Genomic DNA, 26391 nt, shown 5'->3' with positions numbered 1-26391 from the left:
TACCACCTGCAGTATTGGCATTATGGTCACTTGTTTGTGTCTTGGCTGCCCCACTTCTGGTCTAGCTCCCTGCTAATGTGACTGGGAAAGCAGCGGAGGATGGCTCAATTCCCTGGGACTCTCCACCTGCCTGGGAGGCCAGGAAAAAGCTCTGACTGTTCTAGTCATTTAGGGAGTGAATCAGCAGATAGAAGATCTTTCTCTTTGTAAATGTGCTTTTCCAATATAAATAAACAAATAAATTTTTCAAATAAATAAATAAATATTAATAAAGAAATGAATAAACCAAACCAGAGTGCGGAATAAACCTTTTTGGAATAAATAGTGGCCTTGTAAGTACCGTTATGCACACATATATTGTGGTGCCATTTCAACTGATACACATGCTGACCAGCACACCTGGAATTTTGTCAGGTAGATTAGATTCATGAAAAAAAAAAAAAAAAGAAAGAAAGTGAACAGGGCCTGGCACTACTGCTCAGTGGCTAAAGTCCTCGCCTTGGAAGCTCCAGGATCCCATATGGGCACTGGTTCGTGTTCCGGCTGCTCTACTTCCCACCCAGCTCCCTGCTTGTGGCCTGGGAAAGTAGTTGAGGATGGCCCGAGGCCTTGGGACCCTGCACCTGCGTGGGAGATCTGGAGGAGGCTCCTGGCTCTTGGCTTCGGATCAGCTGTGGGTATTGTGATCGTTGCAGAGTAAACTGGCAGATGGAAGATCTTTCTGTCTCTCCTTTTCTCCGTAAATCTGCATTTCCAATAAAAATACATGAACATTAAAAAAAAATGGTGGTGTGGCCAGAGACAGATTCTCATTAGTCCCATCTTACCTGTTCCCTCGCTTTCATTGAATAAGTTCGTCTTGTGCTGTACTGAGAAGTTGGAAGCCAGTCATTGCTCCTTCAGCGTCATTCATGGCTTGTCACGCCTTTAAACTGCCCCCTTTAAGGCAGCTTACTCGTTTCTTGCCACCTTGCTTCCCTGCTTTCTGGATGGGATGTGCTTCCCGCTTAAAGCCAGTCTCTGCTTTGCTGTGTGTTTCCTCCCTCCTCTTTTGAGATCTTGATCATTTTTGTTGTCTTCTGACCATTGCCAAGCACTGTTTCTCTTTTGGACTTTTCTTCTCAAGACATGCACACATTCATATACTTTTCTTTTTTGAAAAAAGATAATCCTGAACTTTATGACTCCTCTTATTATTTTATCTCCTTTTTCTATTGCATAGCTAGACTTTGGTGTTTTTTTTTTTTTAAGATTTATTTATTTTTATTACAAAGTCAGATATACAGAGAGGAGGAGAGACAGAGAGGAAGATCTTCCGTCCGATGATTCACTCCCCAAGTGAGCCGCAATGGCCGGTGCTGCGCCGATACAAAGCTGGGAACCAGGAACCTCTTCCGGGTCTCCCATGCGGGTACAGGGTCCCAAAGCTTTGGGCCATCCTTGACTGCTTTCCCAGGCCACAAGCAGGGAGCTGGATGGGAAGTGGAGCTGCCAGGATTAGAACCGGCGCCCACATGGGATCCTGGCACGTTCAAGGCGAGGACTTTAGCAGCTAGGCTACCATGCCGCCGGGCCCCCTGGGCCCTGAATTTCTTTAGAAAAATAGTATTTGTGATAATTACATAAAATAAATTTTAGAAAGGATTACTATGAAAATGTTGTAATGTTTGTTTATTGCTTTTAACTAAGTATTGTTTCAAATACAGTCTTTAGACCTCTTTATGTCAAACAATGGACCATTTCAACACTACTTGAATGGTGATCCCAATAAACCCTTGGAAAACTGTGGTTTTCCTGAAGATGCGCCGGTCGTTGCTGGAAATGGCAGCATTGGGAGTATTCAGGTGGCAGCAGTGGAAGGCAAAGGTGAAGTAAAGCGTGGAGGAGAAGATGGCAGGAGTGACAGTGGAGTGCCACACCGCGAGAAGCGAGCCGGAGAAAGTGAGGAGTTCTCCGGAGTCAGAAGAGGGAGAGGTATGCACTGCCTTTTTTGGGTCTTGGCCCTATTACATTTGTAAACATCGGTTCATGTCATTGGTAAGAGGGGAGAGGTGTAGACTGGGGAGGCCCGTCTGTCAGTCTCACACTCTCCTTGTGTGACGTCTGATCATACTTCATAATGTCTGGCTCGTTGTGGGTTACCATGGAGGTAAGAAGGAAAAGTTTCTGATTCCACATCTTTTATGAAGTTTCCTGTAGCAGAACGATTTACATTCTGTCACCCCCATGAGCTATCACCAGATGCTCCAGTTGTACTGCTACTTTTTCCCCATATGAATAAAATATTTTTTTAAAGATTTATTTATTTTTATTGGAAAGTCAGATATATATAGAGAGGAGGAGAGACAGAGAGGAAGATCTTCCGTCCGATGATTCACTCCCCAAGTGACGACAATAGACGGTGCTGGGCCGATCCGAAGCCAGGAGCCAGAAACTTCCTCCGGATCTCTGACGCGGGCGCAGGGTCCCAAGGGTTTGGGCCGTCCTCGACTGCTTTCCCATGCCGCAAGCAGGGAGCTGGATGGGAAGTGGAGCAGCCGGGATTAGAACCGGCGCCCATGTGGGATCCTGGCACATTCAAGGAGAGGACTTTAGCCACTAGGCTACTATGCCGGGCCCAAATAAAATATTGGTTTTTTTTCTTTTCTATTTCCATACCTAGATCAAAAGAGATCACTTAGAGGTCATAAAGTCATAGGAAGCCGAGTGCTTAGGCTTCACTGGGCAACCACAAAAGGCATCATTTTCTACAAGGAAAGCAGGCTTTTTGGCACCCAGGTTAACTGCTACATGGGGTGTCTGCATCTCATATTGGAATGCCAGTTCCGGTCCCTGTACTCCCCCTCTGATCCAGCTTGCTCCTAGTGCTCCAGGGATGCAGGGTGTAACGATTCAGGTGCTTGTGAAAGACTGCTTGCAGTATTTGCCTCCTGGCTAAAGTCTGGCCCACTTTGGCTTTTTAAAGCCATTTTGAATATAAATCATTTGGTGGAAAAATCTGTCATAATTAGTCTATCTTTGACATAAATAAAATCAGCACATCTTTTATGATAATAAAAGAAGAAATGAAAGTGAAGCCACCAAATAAAATATTTTTTAAAGTTCATAAATATCGTGTAGTTTAAAAAACACTCCCATTAAATTCGTGGTGACATTAGAAGTGAGCAGGCTATGTTCACTTACTTCAGATTGCTCACAAAGCAAGCACAACTTTTATGCTTTGTTGTTGTCTACAAGAAGCACATTCAGAAAGGTGAAATATAAAAGGTTAGGGGCCCGGCAGCGTGATAGCCTAGCGACTAAAGTCCTCGCCTTGAACGCCCCGGGATCCCATATGGGCACTGGTTCTAATCCCGGCAGCTCCACTTCCCATCCAGCTCCCTGCTTGTGGCCTGGGAAAGCAGTCGAGGACGGCCCAAAGCCTTGGGCCCCTGCGCCCGTTTGGGAGACCTGGAGGAAGTTCCTGGCTCCTGGCTTTGGATTGGCGCAGCACTGGCTGTTGTCGTCACTTGGGGAGTGAATCATTGGACAGAAGATCTTTCTCTGTCTCTCCTCCTCTCTGTATATCTGACTTTGTAATTAAAGTGAATAAATCTTTAATAAATATATAAAAAAATAAAAGGTTATGCTAAGGTATGTCACACAAAAGGCAGTTAAACCAAGGTTTGCAATCTTGGTATCAGGTAAGATTAATTTAAAGACAGAGTATAAAGATATAAGAGGTTACTTAAAGTATGAAACGATGTTATAAAAATTATAGTTGTTGGATCATCTTCCCCTGCTTTCCCAGGTACATTAGTAGATTAGCAGGTAGTTGGATTGAAAGTGGAGCAGTAAAGACTTGAACTGATGCTTGTATGGGTTGCCAGTGTCACAAATGGGCAAGTTTATTCATTCCCCTGGTCTATCATGGCAGGCCCAGAGTAAGATTTTCATTTTTTTCTAACTCGTGATTCTTTTAGGGCTGTTGTGTTTTTAAATTTTCTCATGGATCCAATCTGTTTTCAAAATGTTTGGGAAAATTGTTGGGGTTTTGGGGTCAGGTGGATGCGCATCCAGTGCCTTTTCTGGTCAGCGTGTGAAACCTAAGCGCTTGGCTTCCTCTGAACCTTTGTTGGGCCTGTTCTTTGCTGTCTCTGTGCTTTGTACACTCACCTGTTCTCACCCTGCTTTCCCATGCCTCGCTCAGATGAGCAAAGGACATCTTTCCCCTCCTCTGTCTGGATGTTTGTTCTCTTTGCTTGGCTTGTCATCTGGGACTGGTGTTGTCCTCCACCCAGTTAATATTTCACTATCTCCTCCTAAAACAACAGCCCTTATGGAAGTGTTCCTCATGTCTTACAGCTGTCTGTGGTGACAGGGCTTGACCGTCCCTGTGCTCTGTTAGGACTTTGTGGTGTTTGAGCTGTAGTGTTTGCTCCACAACTGTTGACAGTCCTCTATAGAGCTATGTGCTGGGAACGAACGTGGAAAAGGAAGCAAGTGTGTCCATGTTACAGCACATTCTCCCTTGAACCAAGTAATGATTCAGAAGGTGGAAATATGATCAAAGGAGATGACCGTGACCCTAAAATTAGGCCAGGAACTCATTCTCATAACATAAACTTCACAAAGTATCAGCAGAGGGAAAAGACAGTTACAAAGAAACTTAAGGATCATTCCGGAAACAAGTTCTTCCTCAATCCCCTATACAGGGCAATACAAGGAGAAGGAAGTTGAACTGATAAAAATTTGCAAAATCTCTTCAGTTTAGTGAGATGTGATAGTGGCTTGAAAGACCAGATTTACAATAAACTCTTGGAACCTATCTGGTTAAGTAAGTAGAATAACCACAAGGTGACTTGTGTTTTCCTTTACACCCATGACCGAGAAGCTGCAGAGTGCAAAATAATCTGATAGAATTAATCAGATTACCCCACACAGCAGAGGCTTAAAAGCAGAGAAAACAAAAGGGGAATTGAGTAGCCTACTTCGCTATGAACAAGCAGAGCCACAGCCACAGCTAAAAGAAACTGGGATTTGATTTCTGATTTCTTCTTCTACATTTTTTTTAAGACTTTCTGTTTGGAAGTAGGGTTAGAGAGATCTTGCATCCTCTGGTTCACTCCCCTATTGGCTGCCAATGGCTGAAGTTGAGTCAGGCTGCATTGAGCAGCCCAGAGCTTCCTCTGGGTCCTCTATGTTGGTGGCCATCTTTTGGAGCTTTCCCAGGCATCCGGCAGAGTCCTGGATCAGAAGTAGAGCAGCCAGCACCCATACGGGCTGTGCTTTACCCCTTATGCCACAGCACCAACTCCTGGACTGCAATGTTAGTTGTAATAGTAAAAATTTAGAATCACCCTGATTATCCCAAAGTAGAGAATGTTTGTATGAATTCAACTTAATGGCCAGACTTAATGAATTCAACTTAATGGAACTTATGAAACCATTCAGCTGTTTTTAGAATAAAGCTGAATGATAGATATAATGTGATTTTTGAATCAGGACACAGGATGTGGTACGATGGCTCATTGGCTAAATCTTTGCTTTACATGTTTCAGCATCCCGTATGCACTCCGGTTCGTGTCTGGCTGCTTCACTTTCTGTCCAGCTCCCTGATTGTGGCCTGGGAGGATGGCCCAAAGCCTTGGGATGTCCCACCAATCTGTGTGGGAGACCTGAAAGGAACTTCTGTTCCCTGGCTTTGGATTGGCTCAACTCTGGCCTTTGCGGCCGTTTGGGAAATAAATCAGCAGACAGAAGATCTTTCTGTCTCTCCTCTCTGTAAATCTGCCTTTCCAATAAAGATAAATTAAAAAAAAATCAGGATGCAAAATCATGTACAAGTGTTAGGGATAATACCAATTTTGTAAATACTTATATAGAGAAAGAATAGATGGATATATAGCACAATCTTAATGGTGAGATTACAGTATCTATGAGGAATGTGCATTTATTAATAAGGGAAACATATTTAAAAAACATTTTGTCAGGTTTTCCGTGACCAAAAGGAAAGCATTATTGTTTAATGTAACTTCTAAGACTCCAAAAAAGTGGTTTTCCAGTTTTTTCAATCCTTCCCCGTGTTAGTAAAGAATTTTTGAGCTTGTATTCTAAACTTGTATACTATTTGTGAGTTATATGCATAGGTAATATGTACTTGTATATGATGTATGTTATAAAATATTATCCAAAGAACTTAGGAATCTGTTAACATAAATTGGAGTTTAGGACAGCTGTTTGGCCTAGTGACGTGACCAAACTACTGGTTAGGACTGCTGTGGCCAAGGGCCCGGCAGCATGGCCTAGCGGCTAAAGTCCTCGCCTTGAAAGCCCCGGGATCCCATATGGGCGCCGGTTCTAATCCCGGCAGCTCCACTTCCCATCCAGCTCCCTGCTTGTGGCCTGGGAAAGCAGTCGAGGATGGCCCAGAGCACTGGGACCCTGCGGCTGTGTGGGAGACCCGGAAGAGGTTCCTGGTTCCCGGCATCGGATCGGCGCAGCACCAGCCCATTGCGGTCACTTGGGGAGTGAATCATTGGACGGAAGATCTTCCTCTCTATCTCTCCTCCTCTCTGTATATCTGACTGTAATAAAATAAATAAATCTTTAAAAAAAAAAAAGGACTGCTGTGGCCCATCCAAGTGCCTGGGCTCAGTTCCTGATTCTGACTCTGGATTCCAGACTCCTGCTAATGTGGCTTATAGTAGGCAGTCGCTCAGATAGTTGAATCCATGCCTCTCACAAAGGGGTTTGGGGTTTAGTCCAGGCTTTTGGGGAATGAACCAGCTGGAGGAGGAGCACTTTCTGTCTCCCTTTCTCTCTCTCTGCCTCTTAAGCAAGCCAAACAGTTTTTTCTTTAAATGAAAGTTTATACATTTATATTTGATCCCCAAGAATTTGTTTTATATATTTCTTAATTTTTTTTGTTCTGTTCCACTTTAGAGATTTAGCTCTCAGAGAAAAATAGATAAAACACTTTATCCTTTTGTAAGAATTACTTAAGACTAGCTGATTTTGCTTTCTTGATACAGGACATAGGATGCAACATTTGAGCGAAGGAGCCAAAGGCCGGCAAGTGGGCAGCGGTGGTGACGGGGAGCGCTGGGGCTGGGACCGAGGCCCCCGAGGCAGCCTCAACGAGCAGATGGCCCTGGTGCTCATGCGCCTGCAGGAGGACATGCAGCACATCCTGCAGAGACTCCACAAACTGGAAACCCTGGCTGCCTCCCAGGTGGGCCTCCCTGCCTGTCCTGCCGTGCCTCTTTCCTGTCCATCCTTCAAAGCAATATGGGAGCTATTGGATCCTCCAGTTTTCGTTACTTCCACTAGGCCACTTGACAGCAGAACTTAGGACTGAAGAGTGTGTGCTTTGGCTCACAGCTTGGAAGCTCACAGTTCAAGGTCAGGTTTGGTGTCTGAGGAAGGCTGCTGTGGCCGAGCAAGTGGGCAGGAGTGGCCACATGGTGAGATGAGGAAAGTATACTTTTCGTAACTAGGTTTCTCACTAGGATTACCCTGGAAAGCCAAGCTCCCCAGGACCTGAAGCCCTACCATCAGGCCCACCACCCAGACACCAGGATGAGATCAGCTTTCCTTCTTAGTCCATCAGCTATTCCTGTGAGACTTGGGGTTTAAACATCTCGTGAGTTTAGGGAGCCACGTCCTGCTCAATCCATAGCAAAGGTGTTGCTCAGATTTTCCACAGGCTTTAGTCATCCTGGTGAAATCAGGAGGATCTAATTTTTAAAATGCGTAAGAAAAGACTGGCCATGGGAGTAGTATTGTGGTATAAGCCGCTCTCTGCCATTTCTCATATGAAAGCCAGTCCACTTCTGGTTTGGCTGCTTCCTAAATATCTGCAAAAGCAGCAGAAGGCTCAAGTACTTGGGCTGCTTTCATCCGTGTGGAAGATCCGGATGAAGCTCCTGGCTTCTGGCCATGAGAGCTAACTGGGGAGTGAATCAACGAGTGGAGGGTCACTTTCTTTTCCTGTAATTGCATGGGAACTTGTGTCATGAAGTTCAGCCCTTGCTTACAGTGGCATCATTCCATGTGGGCACCAGTTCATATCCTGGCACTCTACTCCCAATTCAGCTCCTTGCTAGTGGACCTGGGAAAGCAGCAGAAGATGACCCAAGTGTTTGGGCCCCTGCCAGCCATGTGGAAGACCCAGAAGAAGTTCTGGGCTCCTGCCTACTGACATTGTGGCCACTTGGGGAATGAAACATTGGATAAAAGATCCTTTCTCTTTCTCTCTGTCACTGAATGTTAGTCTCTCCTTTCTCAGTAATTCTGCCTTTGAAATAAATATTAAAATATCTTTAAAAAATAACAAAATTGTAGCTAAGTAGTGTGCTTTGAGAAACTTGACCTTGAGTAATCCCTGCATAATTAAAGAATTATTTTTAAAAATGTTTTAAAGGTTCATTTTTTTCTTTTTTTTAAGTTCTGGTTGGTTTAGCTTTTGTTGTTTCTGTTTTAGTTTTTTGTTTCTGAGTTGTTGTCTAATAGTTAGCATAGTCTTGTCTATTGAATTGCTTTAAAAAACAGTGATGGGTTAATACATTAAGGTATGCAGTGTTTGTCTGTTTTTAAGATTTATTTATTGGGGACAGGATAATGGCTCAACTTTCTAATCCTTGACCTCCAAGTGTTGGCATCCCATTAGGGCACCGGTTCGTATCCTGGCTGCTCCACTTCCCATCCAGCTCTCTGCTTATGGTCTAGGAAAGCAGTGGAAAATGACTCAAGTCGTTGGGACCCTGACCTGCGTGGGAGACCCGGAAGAAGCTTTTGGCTGCTGGCTTCAGATCAGCTCAGCTTTAGCCACTGTGGCCACTTGGGGAGTGAATTTGCAGATGGAAGATTTTTCTCTCTATTCCTCCTTCTCTATGTTAATCTGCCTTTCCCATGACAATAAATAGATAAATATTTATTGGGCCCAGCATGATAGCCCAGTGGCTAAATCCTCGTCTTGCATACTCTGGGATCCCATATGGGCACTGGTTTGTATCCTGGCTGCTCCGCTTCCCATCCAGTTGCCTGCTTGTGGCCTTGGAAAGTAGTAGAGAATGGCCCAAAGCCTGGGGTCCCTGCTCCTGACTCCTGCTTCAGATGAGCTTGGCCCCGGCCCCAGCCACTTGGGGAGTGAATCATCAGATGGAAGATCTTCCTCTCCTTCTCTCTGTATATCTGACTTTCCAATAAAAATAAATAAATCTTTTTTTTTAAGTAGGTGTTTAGTTTACTATTTTAGGTTCCCTGTTTTTTGGTCTCTGTGGGTTTGGGAATCTTAATAGCCTCGTTAGCAGAGTAACAGAGCATAAGCTACCGTGTCAGTCTCTTCTGTAAGTGTCTTCTCATTCTGCCCTCCTACATTCCACCCCCATATTATCACAATACTATAGTCACTTAGTGCTAATTACAAGATTAACTCTCTGATGTTTAACTGAATCGAGACATGATGAGTACAGTCAATGGTAGAAAGCCTAATATCATACTGTAGCGGTAATATAAGTGTCACTGGAAGTCCTGCTTGTATTTGGAACTAGTGACACATGGTACATAGTATCTTTACTTCACCATGTGCTAGTCTCCCTTGTTTAGTTCATATATATGGATATAAGTAAACAAATATACAAATATATATTGTACTTTTTAGATTGGCTATCTTTCCTGCCCCCCTTTTTAAACAAAAGTTATGAAGTAGAAAAATAACCATGTTTATTTTGTCAAGGCTAATTCATTCTCATTTGTGTTTTTAGGCAAAGTCATCAACACTGCAGAGCAGCGTTCGCTCCTCCTCACAGGTAAGCAAGTCTTTTTAAACTTCAGTGTGAAGATGTGACATTGGTGCCAGTGCACTTACAGTAACTGAGATCCTGGGGCATTCCAAATACAGTCTATCCACTAGATCACCAACAGAGTGGCAGATCCAATCGGCTCTGAGTTTGTTTAGCTCTGGGGCAATCCTAGCAGTCCACCTCCTGCATGGAACAATCCCTGCAGAGCAGTGGGCTTCCCTTTAGCCTGGTGGAGATCAGGTACTGGTTTTGTGTTTTCAGAGTTGTGAAATATGTTGAGTTTCAATTTTTTGTACGCACTATTTTATTGATGGGTAACAAGATTTATTTTATTTTCTCAGAGACCTTCTTGGTGGCCCTTCGAGATCTCTCCTGGTGCATTAGCTTTTGCTGTCATTTGGCCTTTTATTGCCCAGTGGTTGGTGCATTTATACTATCAGAGAAGGAGAAGGTAATGCTCTAGTTGCAGAAGATGAATAAGCTTCTTAGAGTCCAGCCCGAGCTTTGGCAGTTAGGAGGAGCAGTATGTCTTACTGTGACTGTTGTGGCAGCAAACATTCTACACTGATCTGGTGACTCAGACTAGCTGGAAACATCCTGTCAATATCTAGGCACTTGTAAGACTGAAAAAAATTTTTTCCCTTGAGAACATTTGATGGAACTGATTTAGGTACTACTGATTTAGGTAACAACAAGAAAATAACCATATGCCTCTTAAGCCTTATGACTTGTGAGGAAACACTGCTTTACGTCTGGTACTTATTTTGGCCCATTGCTAATCTAAAGGACAGTGGGCAGGCAAGCAACCATGGCTGCCTGCTTACTGTGTCTTTGAGATACAGATGTGGACATTCCAGAAGGTTGTCAGTCTGATGGTTAACTCTTTTGTGGCTGCTCTAATTCGAGAGCCAAAATTCCAGGACAGGAGCATTCCACGAAGAGGCCATCCCCAGCTAGGTCGCAGAAGCACAGATGGGAACCTCTGAGTCTGCGTTGAGAGGAGGCAGAGGCCTGACTGCTTGGGTTCACAGAAATCCTTCAGTGTGTTAAGTGGCCTTTCTGGGCAGTCTGTAAAGGGAGTTTTCTTCCATGGATGGATGGGCAGATATTATTCCCTTACTGCATGTCTTCAGTATTTTGTTATTGTGTCTCATTAAGTAATAGCAAATAAAAGAAGGGAAATAGGGCTTTTGACAATGATGTGGATTTTTTAAAATCAGATACAAAAAAAAATGTATCTGATAACAAAAAAAAATTTATTCCCCCCTCTTACATAGAAGGAATAAGCAGCACTCTTCTTCAATTCTAATACCTCCCAGTAGTCTGAAATACACTGGAGTAGATGAATCATTTTAATCTTCCTTGTTCTCTTCCTAAGGCAGTTTGATTGATGATCACAAAGGAACTCAGGGACAAGCTTTCTGGCCCACTAACATTCCTGGAACAATCTCTGAAAAACTGGCGTAGGATTTCAGAGGCATCAGTTACTTTCTGAGTAGTAATTATCCCCCTTGTGCCCCATGGTCTCCTGTCCTATTAGCTCTGAAGATGCACACCTAACTTAAATCCTTTTGTTGTTCTCTCACACAGTTTGAATTTCTCCTGTGATGATTGGGTTTAGGGCTATTTACGGAGTTATAAATTCTGATACCCAGGCTAAGGAGAAAAGAGAGAACCTAACTTTTTTTTCAAGGTGTTGTAATGATAGACTTAGGCAGCAGGGCACAGTGACACTAAAGGTAGTCCCACGTTTTACAGTGCCTTCCAAACTTCCTCATTGTGTGTCCTTTGCTGAAAGCTGGGAGTTAGAAGGTAGAGACCAAACACCCCTAAAGCATTTATCACCTCTTGAGGAACTGAAAAAACATAGTACTTCTACAATCACAGGGGAGTTGAAGTTTATCTAAGCCACTGTTTTGAATGCTCCTTTCTAAAAGTGCTGGCATGAGGTTGTTTGCATTTTTTCTGAAGAATCCTTGCCTATCTCTAACTAGAGAAACTCCTTTTCCAGTCTTGTGCCTGGTTGTTGTTGAATCAAGGTCAGTTATTGTAGGTTTGATCCCTCCAAATTGCAAATTATTTAGCACTGGGTACTCACAGCCCCAGTAGCATTTTCACTGCTCTGCTGATTGCTTGCCTCCCAGCATCCTATCATTGAAAACAATCTAAGAGAGGAGAAGTGTAAATTTGAATTGCTCCATTGTTTGGTAATCTCAGTCCTTGCAATTGATCTTTCCTGTCAAGCTAAATAACACAGAGGATGATTTGTCATTGTAAGAATTGGAGTGTGAGAATTCTTTAGGCATGTTTCAGATTTAGATTGTTCTTACAATGACAGCATTTTTTTTTCTTTTATTTTTCAAGAAAACTGAATTGATTAAAGTGGTATTCTACTCAAGAAGACTGCTGGGCCTGGAGCACCTCAGAATGAAATGGATTGTGGAGTTTACAAGAAACTTGAGTTGTGATTACATTTCCTTTTGTGGTCCAGTAGTTTGGTTTGTGTACATATATACATACGTATTTTTTTTTTTTGCACTATACAAATGATAACATTTTAAGAACTAATATTGCTGATACTTGAATAATCAATCTCAACTAGGTTATAAGTAGCATATATAGCTAGGCTTGCCCTGCACTTGAACTTGAAGGACAATAAGTTATTAATTATTGTTTGGTAACATGTTTACCTGATTATCTCCCATAGGGAACTATAAGCTGCTTTTCCAAGTTACACTTGTGATAATGAGATCAGATTTATAAGTGGGTATTTTTAGTTTTCTAAGTTAAATGTGGGGAGGAACGCAAACCAGGAGTGAATTTCAAGTGAGATTAGGTTAGCTTTATATCGTGGTCACTTAATTGCCATGCCAAGGAACAGGGGATTGCAGGGAGAATCTTCTCCATGTTCATTTTGTGGGCTGTCTTTGAGCTGTCTGTGGGCTGTCACAGTTGTGAGTTGGGTATCCTTCCTTTGTTAATTACAAAGAAGAGTGGAGTCCCGTAAAACTGGGCTTTGTTTTTCTCCATGATTCAAAGAACAGACAGAACCTGCTGACGGAAACCATGAAGAATAGCTTCGCAGAGGCTTAGAGGTAGATTCTGAGCCTGCAGGCGATTAATAAGATTTTTATTCAGTCATATGCATTTATTCCTGTGTAATCATTTTTCTCTGAGGATGTATAGTAGTTGCTTCATAGGGTGCTTTAAAATATAATGAAAACTTATTTATACTGTTTTTACAAAGGTTAAAAAGGAGACACACATGAAAATCATTTTTCTGTAACTGGCGAAATATACAGACTGGACTATTAACCTCTTAGTGCCTCAGATTTTCCTTCAGAGTATAATATTTCAGACTTACCTGCCCCACAGGCGTGTCAGAAGGGCTTGCCAGCTAAAGGATGCATGCTTCCATGGGAATAAGGCACACACAACGAATGGAAACCTAAACCTCTCCACGCACCTGCCACATTTAGACTGAATGCTTAAGTTAGAGTCACGAAAACATTGTTTAGAAAACTCATTCCTCCTGTTTACCTTTTAAAACTTCCTGCTAACTGAGATGTGTCTTGTGCTGTAAGGATTTCCTTCTTCCAAAGGCTTTGTCCGAAGTAATTTTTAAGCATTCTCAATGCAGCGTGTTGGCTTTCGCCTCAGGTGTTCAGTTTTAAGCGAGAGGGAAAGAATCCGTCTCTAGCACACAGACTGCCTCTGTATGTGTAACAGTGCAATGGGCTCTGCCGTAATTCCTTTTTCTTTCATGTTACCCATGGTTATTTTTCTTTAATTCCCATCTTGATTAAGATGTGTTTATGTAAAGGGATATAGTAGTATTTGCTTTTAAAAACCTCTTCTCTGCTTATTGAGAAAACAAGTGAAGCAAGCAGTTGAACTATATGTAAAAATAATCCCTGACCTTTGGGTCAGGGATTGTTTTCAAAAACTAGACACCAATTTGGTGTCAGAAAGTGGTAGCTTCTCTCTTAGTTTGTAAGTAAATAAAATAATGTTACAATATTAAATGTAAGCAGTGCTTGAATCATCGCAAGCAGCAGGGGCAACTAACTCCTAGGATCAACCATTTGTATCGGGTTCCAAAGTCTTATTTTATAGCTTGAAAACCACTTTGCACACAGTTCTTGTATATAAAAGTAAAGATATAATTATAGGGTATAGTGTTTCTGCTTTGTTTAATGACAACCTCATTTTAAATTTAAATTGGACAGCTATGGTATTTTTTTAATGATCAACTTCTTTTCTGCTTATTGTAAAAACTAAGTTAAAAATAAAAGGTTAGTGAGAAATGAAATGGTATTTACTACTTGTTACTTACAGCACATTGATCATGTGCTAAAGATGAAAGGACAGTAAACAATAGGTCTTTATATAAAGCCGCCATGTCCCTTTCAAAAGAAGCCATGCCTTTAACCTATCATGGATGATCCATCAATTGGATCATCTTGTCCTGGGGGGGTTGGATCCTGGGTAGCAGGGCTTGGGTCTGGAGGCTCAGGCCCATCAGCCTTTCCAGATGCTCAGAGATGGAGGAGCCGGCTAGCCCCAGAGTTGCGGCTTGGGTCCAGAGGCTTGGGCCCATTGGCTTGCCATGTGCTTGGAGCCAGGTAGGTCAACTTGTAACAGGAGCAGGGCCCTAGGCTGCAGTATTTTAGCCTGGGTCAGGTGGTCTGGGTGCCAGTGGTATAAGTGAAACCCTCAGGCCATCCAGCAGTGTGATCTTGATTGGGTAACCCGAGGAGCTTTAAGGGTCAGACCGAAGCATCAGCCCATGTGGGAAACTGGAGCTGGGATAGTTAGGAGTGACCAATGCCAAATACCAATCAGTGCTACACACTAAAGCTAGGGCTGGGGGCCTACCTGGCAGAGCTAGATCACAGTACTTGTCAGTGGGAGTCGGAACAGAGGACAGGAAATATTAGGCTGGGCCATGGCAGTAACCAACACATGAGAGAACTGGGCCTGGGGGTGGATTCTGTGGGGGATGTGTGGGTCCACCCCTGTGGATCTGAAATTTCCACCAGTTTGTTCAGGAGGTGGGGGTAGTGATGGTGACAGGCTGAGCTAGGCATGACTGTGAAACCCTCTGACATCCATGGGTGATTCCAGCCTGGGTGTTGATCAGACCAGGCAGGCTAGCTCCACCCATTGGCAAGTGTGTGGGTTAGTTTTGGAAGAGGGTAGAATGGACAGGGCCAAGACAACCTTAACTCACTGGCCAGTGCAGCATCCAGGCTGGAATGAGGGGCATGCTAGGCTAGGGTATCATACTTACCAGTTTGTATGAGTCAGAGATGGAAGCAGACTGTCCAGGGCTGGGCTGTAGCACTTGCCAGCAAGAGTTGGGACTGGGGGTGGGTTGGAGCAGGCCAGGCCACATCCGATGGCAAAGGTCAAGATGAAAGATGGGCTACACCAGGCTTGGTCGGGGAGCTAAGGAGACACCCTGGCTAGGTTGTGGTTCCCACTGGTGAGCACAGGGGCCAGAGTGGGGTCTGTGGTCTGGTCTGGATATGGCTGCAGTGTCCCTCAGCACAAGTGTGTACTGGGTCTGGAGCATGCATGTCAGACTGGGCTAGATTAGCATTCACTGGTGTTCATGAGAGCCAGAGTGGGTGTAGAATGGGTTGGGCTAGGTCTCAGCTCCCACTGGGTGATGTGAGAACTGTGTTGGGGTGCGGACCAGGTGTGGCTGGGCAGCACGCAACGGTGAAGACCAGATTTGGTGTAGGTCAGTTGGGCAATGCCATTGTTCCTGTCAGGATAGGAGGTGGACTAAGTCAACCCAAGCCAAGGTCTCCAACTTGGTTCCTCCTATTCTCTTGTTTTCCTCATCCCATTAGTCCTGTTCGCTTCTAAATCTTGAATTCAGCAGACTGGTGCAATAGCATTGATTGTGCTCATGGATTGAAGGGTATTAATAGGGCCCCACCATAGTCACCTGTCTGTGGACTCACTCAGGTGTTGGGAGTAGCTTCTGTGATGACACAAACAGCTGGCAGCTGGCAGAGCTGGGACCTACAAGTGTCAGTTTTCGTGTGGCGTCTCCAAGCAGCTTTTCCAGCACTTTGGCTTCAGCATAGCAACTCAGACTCCTGAGATATAGGTCTCAAGAGGGAGCTACAAAGCTGCATTGTCATTCTTAACTTGTTTTAGAGGCTATGCAGTTATTTCTACCACTGTCTGCATTAGAAGCAAGTTACTAAAGAATTAGACTCCACAGTTTGACAAGCCTGCAAAAGAACTAGAAAACACACCATCTTTTTGGCGTCTCCAGCTGGTTTCTTAAATTCTGTATTTTGGACTTATGTGCCTACCCCTTCTGTCCCTTATTCCATTTCAGGACGTACCCCACAACTGGCACAGCTACCCAGCCCAGAAATTTGGTGCCATATTTGGATCATCACATTTACTCATGCTCCTCCTCTCATTAATTAGTAAGGCCTGCTGAGTCCAACTCTGTATTGTATCTTGAATCCAGGTGAGCTGGCACAATCACTTTTAGAAATACAGCCTTCTACAAATATTGCCCCATTCACCTCCCAAATAGTTAGATTAACTCATCTATGGTTTGGCTATTAATAGATCTGAGGCAAATAGAAAGTGTTTATACTATTGTTTGGGTTCTGAGCATGTCTATAATTTGTTAAAAAAAAAAAAAAAACCGAAGACTTTTTTTCCCCTGGCCATTGGAACAATTATTGGACCTTAATATGTTTTGAGCAAGATGTTAGGGTCTCACATAGATATCATTTTGCCAATCTGAAATTAATTCAAACATAAACAGCTCTTCGGAAGAAATATTCTCTGTAACATTTAGTATGAGTGCTAAGAAAATTATTTCCCATTAGCAAAAACTGTGTTACAGCTGCTATGGAAGAAAATAGTTTTTCATCAATGCTCTTGAGTTCTTATCTGGGATTGTTCGATAACAAACAATTTACCGGGCCCGGCGGCGTGGCCTAGTGGCTAAAGTCCTCACCTTGAACGCGCCGGGATCCCATATGGGCGCCGGTTCTATCCCGGCGGCTCCACTTCCCATCCAGCTCCCTGCTTGTGGCCTGGGAAAGCAGTTGAGGACGGCCCAAAGCTTTGGGACCCTGCACCCACGTGGGAGACCTGGAAGAGGTTCCAGGTTCCTGGCTTCGGAATCGGCACAGCACTGGCAGTTGCGGTCACTTGGGGAGTGAATCATCGGACGGAAGATCTTCCTCTCTGTCTCTCCTCCTCTGTGTATATCTGACTTTGTAATAAAAATAAATAAATCTTTAAGAGGTTAGTGCCTGCAGGGCACACAGTGTGGGGAGCCTTGTTGAAAACAGCCCAGAGAGTTCTAGAACTGTGGTTATACAGCAGCTCCAACGTGGGATAGTAAATCTCTAGCGACGGCCCCTCCATGGCACTGTAACAGTCCTATTTTGAACACTTTATTAGAAAGAGTGACTATTATGAGCATTACATCCAAGAAGTCATCACTAAAACAAGCCCAATAAAAATACTGACCGAGGGATTCAGTTATACAGCATGGGTTATAATGGTGGATCTTTCATGGTGACAGTGTTAAACTCATATAATACATGATGTGGGGAAGTAAAAACACAAAAGCCAACGTGCAAAAGGAACAACAGTATTTAATAGGTGACACCATTAGCAAAACACTTCCCTGATGTAGTTACATTTGAATTTTGTTCAAGATGGAAGCTCAGTGAATTTAAGGTATGACCTGTAAGGCTGAAATGTGTGTGAATATGTGTGTGTATGTCTGTCTGTATCTTAACTGAAAGCTGCTGACACACTACTAACCATATTTATGAGGTAAAAGTAAATTTGCTTCTTAAGGATCATTCTGCCTCTGAGTGCTGTACATTTTAAATGACTAAGTAAAATGTGAAGCATCTAATTCTCTCTGAAGTTCAGCAAGCTACAGGATGTCCCACCTAACCCTTCAAGGACTATTTTAAATATACAGAGGAAGTATCCAAAGCAAGCAAGGCAGAAAAATGTAGGTAAACTAAGACCTTAGTACTGTTCATTCCTCCTCCTCTAAAGGAGTCAGATTACTGAGCAAAGGAACTTTCAGCTCCATTTGAGGTCACAAACGTGGCCTTAACAATTGTCCCTGAGACCGAATGTTTGTAGGCAACCATGTGCAAATAAGGTACATTCCAATGAAACTATGATCTTTGTGTGTGTGTGTGGCTATTTTCATATAAAGCTGAAAGTATCCACTGAAGAGAAAAAAACTAAGCTTGTTATTCACTTAGACAGTGCTGCTGGCATTCTCATTTTATTGATACTATTCATAAAGTGCCATAAACAAAATAAATAAGATGAAGAATGCTTTCAAGATTTATATACAGTTCTGGGAGTGAGGTAAGTTACTGATTCTATTAGTTTTTTGTTTGTTTAAATTTGTGAAAGCTGTAACATAAGAGTTAAAAGTCAGTGACCCAAGTAATGCTTTGCTCCCTCCCCCCATGGAGATAAGCCTAGTGTGGCAGAGGACACAGTGGTGTAAGCCGTCTCTATGATGCAGGTGAGGCTTGAGGAAGAAGTATGTGCTAGAGGCTAAACCCAGACACGGTCAGATGCTGAGCGGTATTCCTGGCTTCAAAATAAGACGTGTCGGTCTCGCCATCCGGTTGGGGCACAAAGGGCATGGCTTGGTGCTGCACATTTTCCCAATCCACGTCACTGAACAGCGGATGAAGTTTCAGCTCTTGAGAAACAGTTCAAGCAAAATACAATGTTATGACACCGTTACCCAAAGTCAGTACTGCTTTACGGAGAAAGTCTCATATTTGCCAGTGTATGGAAAAGTAGAACTAAAAAAGCTCAGTTTGTTACGGGGGGAGAGGAAGCCGACATCTATGCACCTAAAGGGTGTCTCCAAAAAATTCATGGAAAATTCATATTATGAAAAAACTTCACGGAATTCAAAGTTTTTTGCACCATAGTAAGCCTGCCTGTTAAAAAGAAAATTGATTTAGTTGAGAGGTAGAGTGTGGTTGCATCCACTGGTTTGCTCCCTAGGTGCCCTCAATGGTGGGGCGGGGCTGACGCTAGGAGGCAGAACCCAATCCAGATCCCAGGAGAATGGCAGGAATCTGGTGATTTGAGCCCTCCGCACTCTCTCCCAGGGTCAGCACTAGCAGGAAACTGGAGTCCGGAGGGAGAGTGGGGAGAAACACCCAGGTCCTCCGGGTGGGATGCCGGTGTCCTAACTGTGAGGGTAAGTGCCTTCCCCTCCCTCATCATGATGCCAACTGGGACTTCATGTATCTGTGATGCCCCTGACTCTGCACAACAACTGACTAGGAAGATGGCTGGCTACACGCTGCTCAGCTCTGTTTATGCCTTTACATTCTTGGTACCTGTTACCCTTCCTATTTCCTTTTAGCTACTAAAATACGAATATGCTTGTTTGACTAGGCTGTCTTGGTTGCCAGACATATACCACTTCACCATTCAATTCTTTCCTCCTTTTTAATGACTTGAGACAGACACACACACACACACACACACACACACACACAGCACTCCTTTCTGGTTGTTCAATTTTCAACCAAATGGTTGCAGTGGCCAGGTATGGGGTTGGGCTGAAACTGGGAGCCCAGAATTCAATCGAGGTCTCTGTGCATAGCAGGAGATTCAATCACTTGAGCTATCACCTCCTGCCTCGCTGGCTCTGCAGTTGGAATCAGAGGCTGAAGCCAGGAACTGAACCTAAGATTACCACATCTGCAGCAGGAGTTTCTTTACAACTAAACCTTTACCCCTTCGGCCAAATGCCCACTCCAACCCTTCACTTTTTGTTGGCCAAAAAGGAAGTATAAGGCACTACTCAGTTCTGGGGGATGTGGGGAAGTACTCAAGGAAAACACGCAAGGTGACTACCTAGGAATGCACCCTGTGTCTGGACTGAGGATGATGGGCTGGGACATTACTATTAAAAGATCATTAAGGAAGAGGGATAGATAATACAGCAAAAATCATTCACATTTGGACAGTTTGTGTTGATGTTCAGAATAAACAACTGAGCAATGATGACTTAAAAATTTACTCTGGGACTGAGGTTTTCAACTGATGTGGCTTTGCTGCTAAGGAACACCTAGCGATACTGGGAGACTTTTTTGACTGTCACAGGTGTGGGGACATCTAGCAGGTAGAGGCAAAGGATTCTGTTACATATCCTACCGTGTACAGGATAGTCTCCACCATAATGAACGGTCAGTTCTGTCAAACTGAAAAACCTATTTTTTAGAAGCCACTATTATGTTATGTAATTTGCTCAAAGTAAATGGAAGTGTAAGAAAAACAGCACAGATTTTTGTTTGTTTCCTTAATGAACAATTTACACAGTGAAACAGATTATGGGGGTATCCTTCGGCTTGGCCTAGCGGCTAAAGTCCTCGCCTTGAACGCCCCGGGATCCCATACGGGTGCCGGTTCTAATCCCGGCGGCTCCACTTCCCATCCAGCTCCCTGCTTGTGGCCTGGGAAAGCAGTTGAGGACAGCCCAAAGCTTTGGGACCCTGCACCCACGTGGGAGACCTGGAAGAGGTTCCAGGTTCTCGGCTTCGGATTGGCGCGCACCGGCCCGTTGCGGCTCACTTGGGGAGTGAAACATTGGATGGAAGATCTTCCTCTCTGTCTCTCCTCCTCTGTGTATATCCGGCTTTCCAATAATAATAAATCTTAAAAAAAAAAAAAAACAAAACAAAAACCCAAGACACTGCTTAGATAACAGAGTTCCAGACACTTGCTGGAGATGAATAAAACATGGCTGGTAAGTATTGCAACCTGATTGTGATGAACTTTAATGTGAAACAAATGTATGCATTCCCAGAGAGCAGGAATACAGTGCAGTGCCTTCTCCCCAGTGCAGCAGTCAGGTTCTCTGTGAGGGGACTCTGGAAGCGGCACCGCCTGGCACAACCAACGGCAACAGAAGTGACGTGCACAGAACCTTACCTCTCATGCCCGCTCTCTTTGTACTGTCGATGGTCAACAGGATGTCCACTGCACTCTGAGCCTGCTCAGACAGCTTCTCCTCCCCTTCTGGCCACGGGATATCTACAAACACAAGCATGCAGAGAAGCTGGCTAACCACAGCTCAGCTACACAGAGAAGTGATCTACACAGGAGAACAAGAATTACCTCTTTTGAGAATATTCTGGAACACCTGTTGTGGTGTTTCGTCATTGAAGGGAGGAATGCCTGTGAGAAATTCAAACAGGCACACTCCAAGTGCCCACCAGTCTACTGCAGGACCTGCAATCAGAGAAAGACAAGTCATTGTCTTCGTTTGTTACCGGAAAATTCTTCTCTGACATAGTCAGTTTCTTAATTTGAAATTAGGAAATAGTAATACCTGGATGATTCCAAATATCTGATTTCACATAATGTCTGAGATGAACTGGCAACTTCACAGGGCTGATTACAGGGTGCCTTAAAGTGAATTAATTTCTTTAAAGAACACAGAGGATAGCTTAACAAACAATAGTCACTTAAGTGGTGGCTTAGAGAGGTAATTAGGAGGCCAGGCACAATGGCTCGTTTCTCCCCTTGCATGTGCCAGGATCCCATAGGGGCACTGGTTCTTATCCTGGTGGCCTCACTCCCAACCAGATCCCTGCTTGTGGCCTGCAGAGGACAGCCCAAGACCTTGGGAATCTGTATCCACATGGGAAACCAAGAAGCTCCTGGCTTAAAAAAAAAAGTGATTGCATAAATGCCTTAAGAAAATTTATTTTTATTGGAAAGTCAGATTTTACAGAGAGAAGGAGAGACAGAAAGAGCTTCCACCCACTGGTTCACTCCCCAAGTGCCTGCAATGAACAGAGCTCAGCCAATCCGAAGCCAGAAACTAACTTTTTCTGGGTCCCAAGGCTTTGATCTGTCCTCTACTGTTTTCCTAGGCCACAACCGGGGAGGCTGATAGGAAGCTGAGCAGCCGGGACACGAAACGGCGCTCATATGGGATCCTGGTGGATTCAAGGCGAGGATTTAGTCACCAGGCTATTGCGCCACACGCAGCAGATAACTTCTTAAAAGGGTAAAACTGATTCATGAATAACATCATCAAAGTAATGTTTCTATTCAAATATACTTTTTAAAGATTTACTTATTTTTGGCAAGGCAGGTTTAGAGAGAGGTCGGGGGAGAAGGAGATAAAGATTTTCTTTCTACCGTTTACTCCCTAGGTGGAAGGCTGGAGTTGAGCCAATCCAAAGCCAGGAGCCTCCTCTGGGTCTTTCACGTAGGTGCAGGGTCCCAACGCTTTGGGCTATCCTCTGCTGCTTTCCCAGGCCACAAGCAGGGAGCTGGATGGGAAGTGGAGCTGCTGGGATTAGAACTGGCGCCCATATGGGATCCGGGGCATTCAAGGCGAGGACTTTAACCATTACACTATTGCACAAGGCTTCCCTTTAGTAAAGATTTATTTATTTTTTATTGGAAAGGCAGATATACAGAGAGGAGGAGAGGCAGAGAGGAAGATCTTCCGTCCGATGATTCACTCCCCAAGTGGCTGCAATGGCTGGGGCTGAGCCAACCGCAGCCAGGAGCCAGGAGGTTCTTCCAGGTCTCCTCTATGGGTGCAGGATCCTAAGACTTTGGGCCATCCTTGACTACTTTCCCAGGGCATAGGCAGGGAGCTGGATGGGAAGCAGGGCTGCCGGGAATAGAACCAGTGCCCATATGGGATCCCAGCACATTCAAGGAGAGAACCGTAACCGTTAAATTATCGTGCTTGGCCCGAATACGGTGTTGCTTAAGCAAAGGTTAAATTTAATTTGGGGCTTGTATCAATCCCAGATGGGTGTACATTTGAGTCCTGGCTACTTCACTTCCAATCCAGTGCCGTGATAATGTGTCTGAGAAAGAAGCAGAGGATAACTCAAGTACTTAAGCTCCTGCAATTTCATGGAAGATCTGAATAAAGTCCCTAGCTTTAGCTTGGCCCAACCGTGGCTGTTGCAGGCATCTGGGAGGTGAACCACTGGAAGGAAGATCTTCTCTGTCTTTTTGTCTGTCTGTGTATAACTCCACCTTCCAAATAAATACATCTTTTTAAAAAAATTAGATATTTTATTTTATTTTTTTAAAGATTTATTTATTTTTATTGCAGTCAGATATACAGAGAGGATGAGAGATAGAGAGGAAGATCTTCCGTTCGATGGTTCACTCCCCAAGTGAGCCGCAACGGCTGGAGCTGAGCCAGTCCGAAGCCAGAAGCTCTTCTAGGTCTCCCATGCGGGTACAGAGTCCCAAAGCTTTGGGCCGTCCTCAACTGCTTTCCCAGGCCACAGGCAGGGAGCTGGATGGGAAGTAGGTCAGCTGGGATTAGAACCAGCGACCATATGGGATCGCAGTGCATTCACAGGCGAGGACTTTAGCCACTACACTGTCGCACCGGGTCCCAAAATTAGGTATTTTAAAAAGTTAGTTTAAAAATTACTTCAATATAAATTTAGAATACGAATCCTATTCTAGTACTAGTTTTGTCTAAAAAATCACTCTTCAAACAAGATTTCACAACCAGCTGCAGCACTGGCATCCTACACCTGAGCATCAGCTTGACTTCTTGTGTTCTGCTTCTGATCTCACTCCCTATTGACACGCCTCGGAAAGCAGTGGAGGATGTCGCTGTGCATCCCTGCCACCCACGTGGCAGAACAGGATCGGGCTCACGGCTCTTGGTCCAGCCCTGGCTGTTGCGCCCATTGAAGGACTGAACCAGCAGATGGAAGATCTCTCACTCTCCATTGCTCCCCTTTGTTAGTCACACTGCCTTCCAAGTAAATAAAATAAGTATGTTAAAAAGAAGACATTTTCACAAAATTTATGGCTGTGCTTAAGCAACTGCCATTTGGAGACAAGTGGAAGGGGTGGGCATTCAGTGCAGTGCTTCCAGTGCTGGCTAGGGATGCTCACAGCGTACAGCTGAGTCCTTGGTCTGAGTCCTGAGTACTCCGTTTCCTACTCCAGCCTCCTGCTGAGGTGCACCCTGGGAGGCGGCAGGTGACGGCTCCTGTAGGAGGGTCACCACCACCCCCAGGCAGGACCTGGATTGAATTCCTGGCCTCCAGCATTTTAAGAGTAAACCAGCAGAAGAAGGGGATACTGGCTGTCCTTGTCAATGACAAGAAAAAAGTCTTCCTCCATGTCTGAACAAAGAGCACCCACAGCCCTCATTAAGTGTACTCTTAAATAAAAACAAGGTAGGAAAGCACCGTGGAATCTGCTGTTAGGGAAAATAACTGCATGTACATACAGCACCTGAGTCACCTAACCCCGCCTTCCACTGAAGGGCCAAAAAAATCCAAATAGCCTGCAAGCGTTTATGTTGATGGCAGCGACTATGAAAATGTACTGACCACCTCAGTTAGTAGGACTCTGAAGCGCTGAGAGAGAATTATTCCCAAGGATTAGATAATATAACCAAAGAAAGAAAAGTAGGCAGAAATCAGGGGAAAAATGGTTTTCACTTATTTATTTTACATAGGTTAGAAATCAGGGCCCTTCTCCCAGCTCAGACAAAAAGTACTCGTGTTAATTTATGCGCAGGATTTCTCCCCAGGCTTGTCACAGATACCCATATACTCAAGTCAAAGTCTAATTAGATCACTTAGTATGGTAAATGATAGCATTTGTGTATTATTAGCCAATAAGAAGGCCCAAGCTTGGTTTACTGGCTTTCTAACTGTAATTCACAGTGACATACTGACATTGTTATGTATTTTGTATTTTTAAAAATGCTAATGATGCTAAAATGTCATTAGATGACATTACAAGACTTAGGCACATCACGGTCTTTTATAGGTGCTCATTTTAATACATATATTTATGGAGACTGGGTCCTCCATTATAAAAATGTGGTGTCTTCACTCATGCATTTTGAAAAGCTATTTTAAAACGCCACATGCCTGCATTTTTTTTTCTTCCAGAGAAGAATCACCTCTCTGAATGTTTTCCTGTTCAGCATCCTGAAGACAGTCCCAGTTTCGGTGTTTCCTCCGTGAGCTGAGAACGGTTTTTGTGCAGGGTGATCTCATTATACTTTGACCGCACAGCTTACTGTACTTTGCCACATTCACTTGACAGAGAGCGTTACTTACCTGAATTCTGAAATCCTGTGTCGTTTAAGAAAACAGGAGTTAGGCACATTACATTAACATGGTGGGCTCCTTCCCTCATTATTCATTGAACTAGGCAGCAAATATTATGCATATTTCGTATGAACATATACTAATATCATTAAGAAAAAGGTTTTAGCCCAAGGATGAAGCTGCCTCTTTCAGAGGACGACACGGATCATTTTACCACCACATTGAAGGAGCCGCATAAAAACATGCAGAAGGTGTTGATGGGAAGGGCAGGATGAGGTATGGAAGCCAGTGTGACTGGCGACGAGGCCTTAGACAGCATCAGAGGGGAGCCTCAGCAAGTGTGCTAGCTGACGTCCCCCAAGCGCGGCACCAGCCTGCATAATCTGTTGGTCTTAAAGTTCCTTTCACACTGTCTCCTAAGCAACAGATAGTACAAACTGTAACAGGAAACAGATCTGCAACTCTGCGACTTAAGCAAGAGGGGACTATTGAGTATTTCCAGCATTGCTGAGATTATTAGCAACTATCACTGAGTGCTCCCAGGGAGCACTGCAGTGTGACAGAGAAGGCAGAAAATTCACTTCGCCCTTAAGAGACTTTCTTTTAAGGTTTTAAAATTTTTTCTTTCAGTGGAGACAAAATGGCTAATTGAATGCAATGGCAATAACATGAAATTTAAACAATTTCTCTTTAATGGATGCTTTGTGGAACAGGTGACGTTTGAACTGATGATATGAGAAGAAATTTGACCAGAAGATGACAGAGAGTGGCTTTTCTCAACTGAGGCAAAATATGAGGGTACTTTGGAAAGTTCAGGATGTGGGCATGGGGCGTAACTGTTCTGACTATGGCTTGGGAAGCCCGCAGCCCATGCTGGAGGCCTAGCTCTGTTTTTGTTCCCAGCTTCCTGCAAATGCAGACCCTGGGCCTGGGCACCACCCAGGGAGACCTGGGTTCAGAAGGGAGGGACCTTTGACTTTGATCTGGGCCAGCCCTGGGTTGTTGTTGGCATCTGAAGAGTGTGAACCAACACACAGGAGGTCTCTCCACTGCTCTCTGCAATAAAATGAAAACAAAATAAAGTTCATGGAAATTTCATACTTCCTAAAATTCAATCTTCCTTGAGCCTTTTAGAAAAAGATTTATTCAGTTTTTTCAATTGGAAAGTCAGCTATACAGAGAGGAGGAGAGACAAAGAGGAAGATCTTCCGTTTGTTGATTCACTCCCCAGGCAGCCACAATGGCTGGAGCTGAGCCAATCAGCAGCCAGAAACCAGGAGCCTATTCCAGGTCTCCCACGTGGGTGCAGGGTCCCAAGACTGGGTCAACCTCAACAGCTCTCTCATGCCTTAAGCATGGAATTAGATGGAAAGCGGGGCTGCCAGATTAGAACCGGCACCCATATGGGATCCTGGTATGTGCAAAGCGAGGACATTTAGCTGCTAGGCTACCATGCCAGGCCCTTCTTTAAACTT

General features: G+C 44.1%; 2 protein-coding genes across 10 annotated transcripts in view; one reads left to right on the top strand and one right to left on the bottom strand.

Moving 5' to 3' along the window:
• The window catches only part of ACBD5 (acyl-CoA binding domain containing 5), a 41062-nt gene extending 28789 nt beyond the window's left edge, over window positions 1-12273 (top strand). For all 9 annotated transcript variants that reach the window (XM_058669595.1, XM_058669592.1, XM_058669591.1 and 6 more), the window contains 5 exons: window positions 1707-1974; window positions 7014-7213; window positions 9747-9791; window positions 10127-10236; window positions 12150-12273. In XM_058669595.1, coding sequence (XP_058525578.1) covers window positions 1707-1974; window positions 7014-7213; window positions 9747-9791; window positions 10127-10236; window positions 12150-12162 — 636 coding nt within the window. In that variant the 3' untranslated portion in view covers window positions 12163-12273. The remainder of the gene's footprint in view (window positions 1-1706; window positions 1975-7013; window positions 7214-9746; window positions 9792-10126; window positions 10237-12149) is intronic.
• Window positions 12274-18063: 5790 nt separating this feature from the next.
• MASTL (microtubule associated serine/threonine kinase like) overlaps window positions 18064-26391 on the bottom strand; it is a 52081-nt gene continuing 43753 nt past the window's right edge. The window contains exons 10-12 of the mRNA XM_004588534.3: window positions 20964-21077; window positions 20778-20879; window positions 18064-18522 (exon numbers count right to left, since the gene is read on the bottom strand). Coding sequence (XP_004588591.3) covers window positions 18365-18522; window positions 20778-20879; window positions 20964-21077 — 374 coding nt within the window. The 3' untranslated portion in view covers window positions 18064-18364. The remainder of the gene's footprint in view (window positions 18523-20777; window positions 20880-20963; window positions 21078-26391) is intronic.

Source organism: Ochotona princeps, chromosome 10 (assembly GCF_030435755.1).
Source record: "Ochotona princeps isolate mOchPri1 chromosome 10, mOchPri1.hap1, whole genome shotgun sequence".
Classification (NCBI taxonomy): domain Eukaryota; kingdom Metazoa; phylum Chordata; class Mammalia; order Lagomorpha; family Ochotonidae; genus Ochotona; species Ochotona princeps.
The sequence above is the reverse complement of the archived record's forward strand: the minus strand, read 5'-3'. Positions and strand labels throughout refer to the sequence as shown.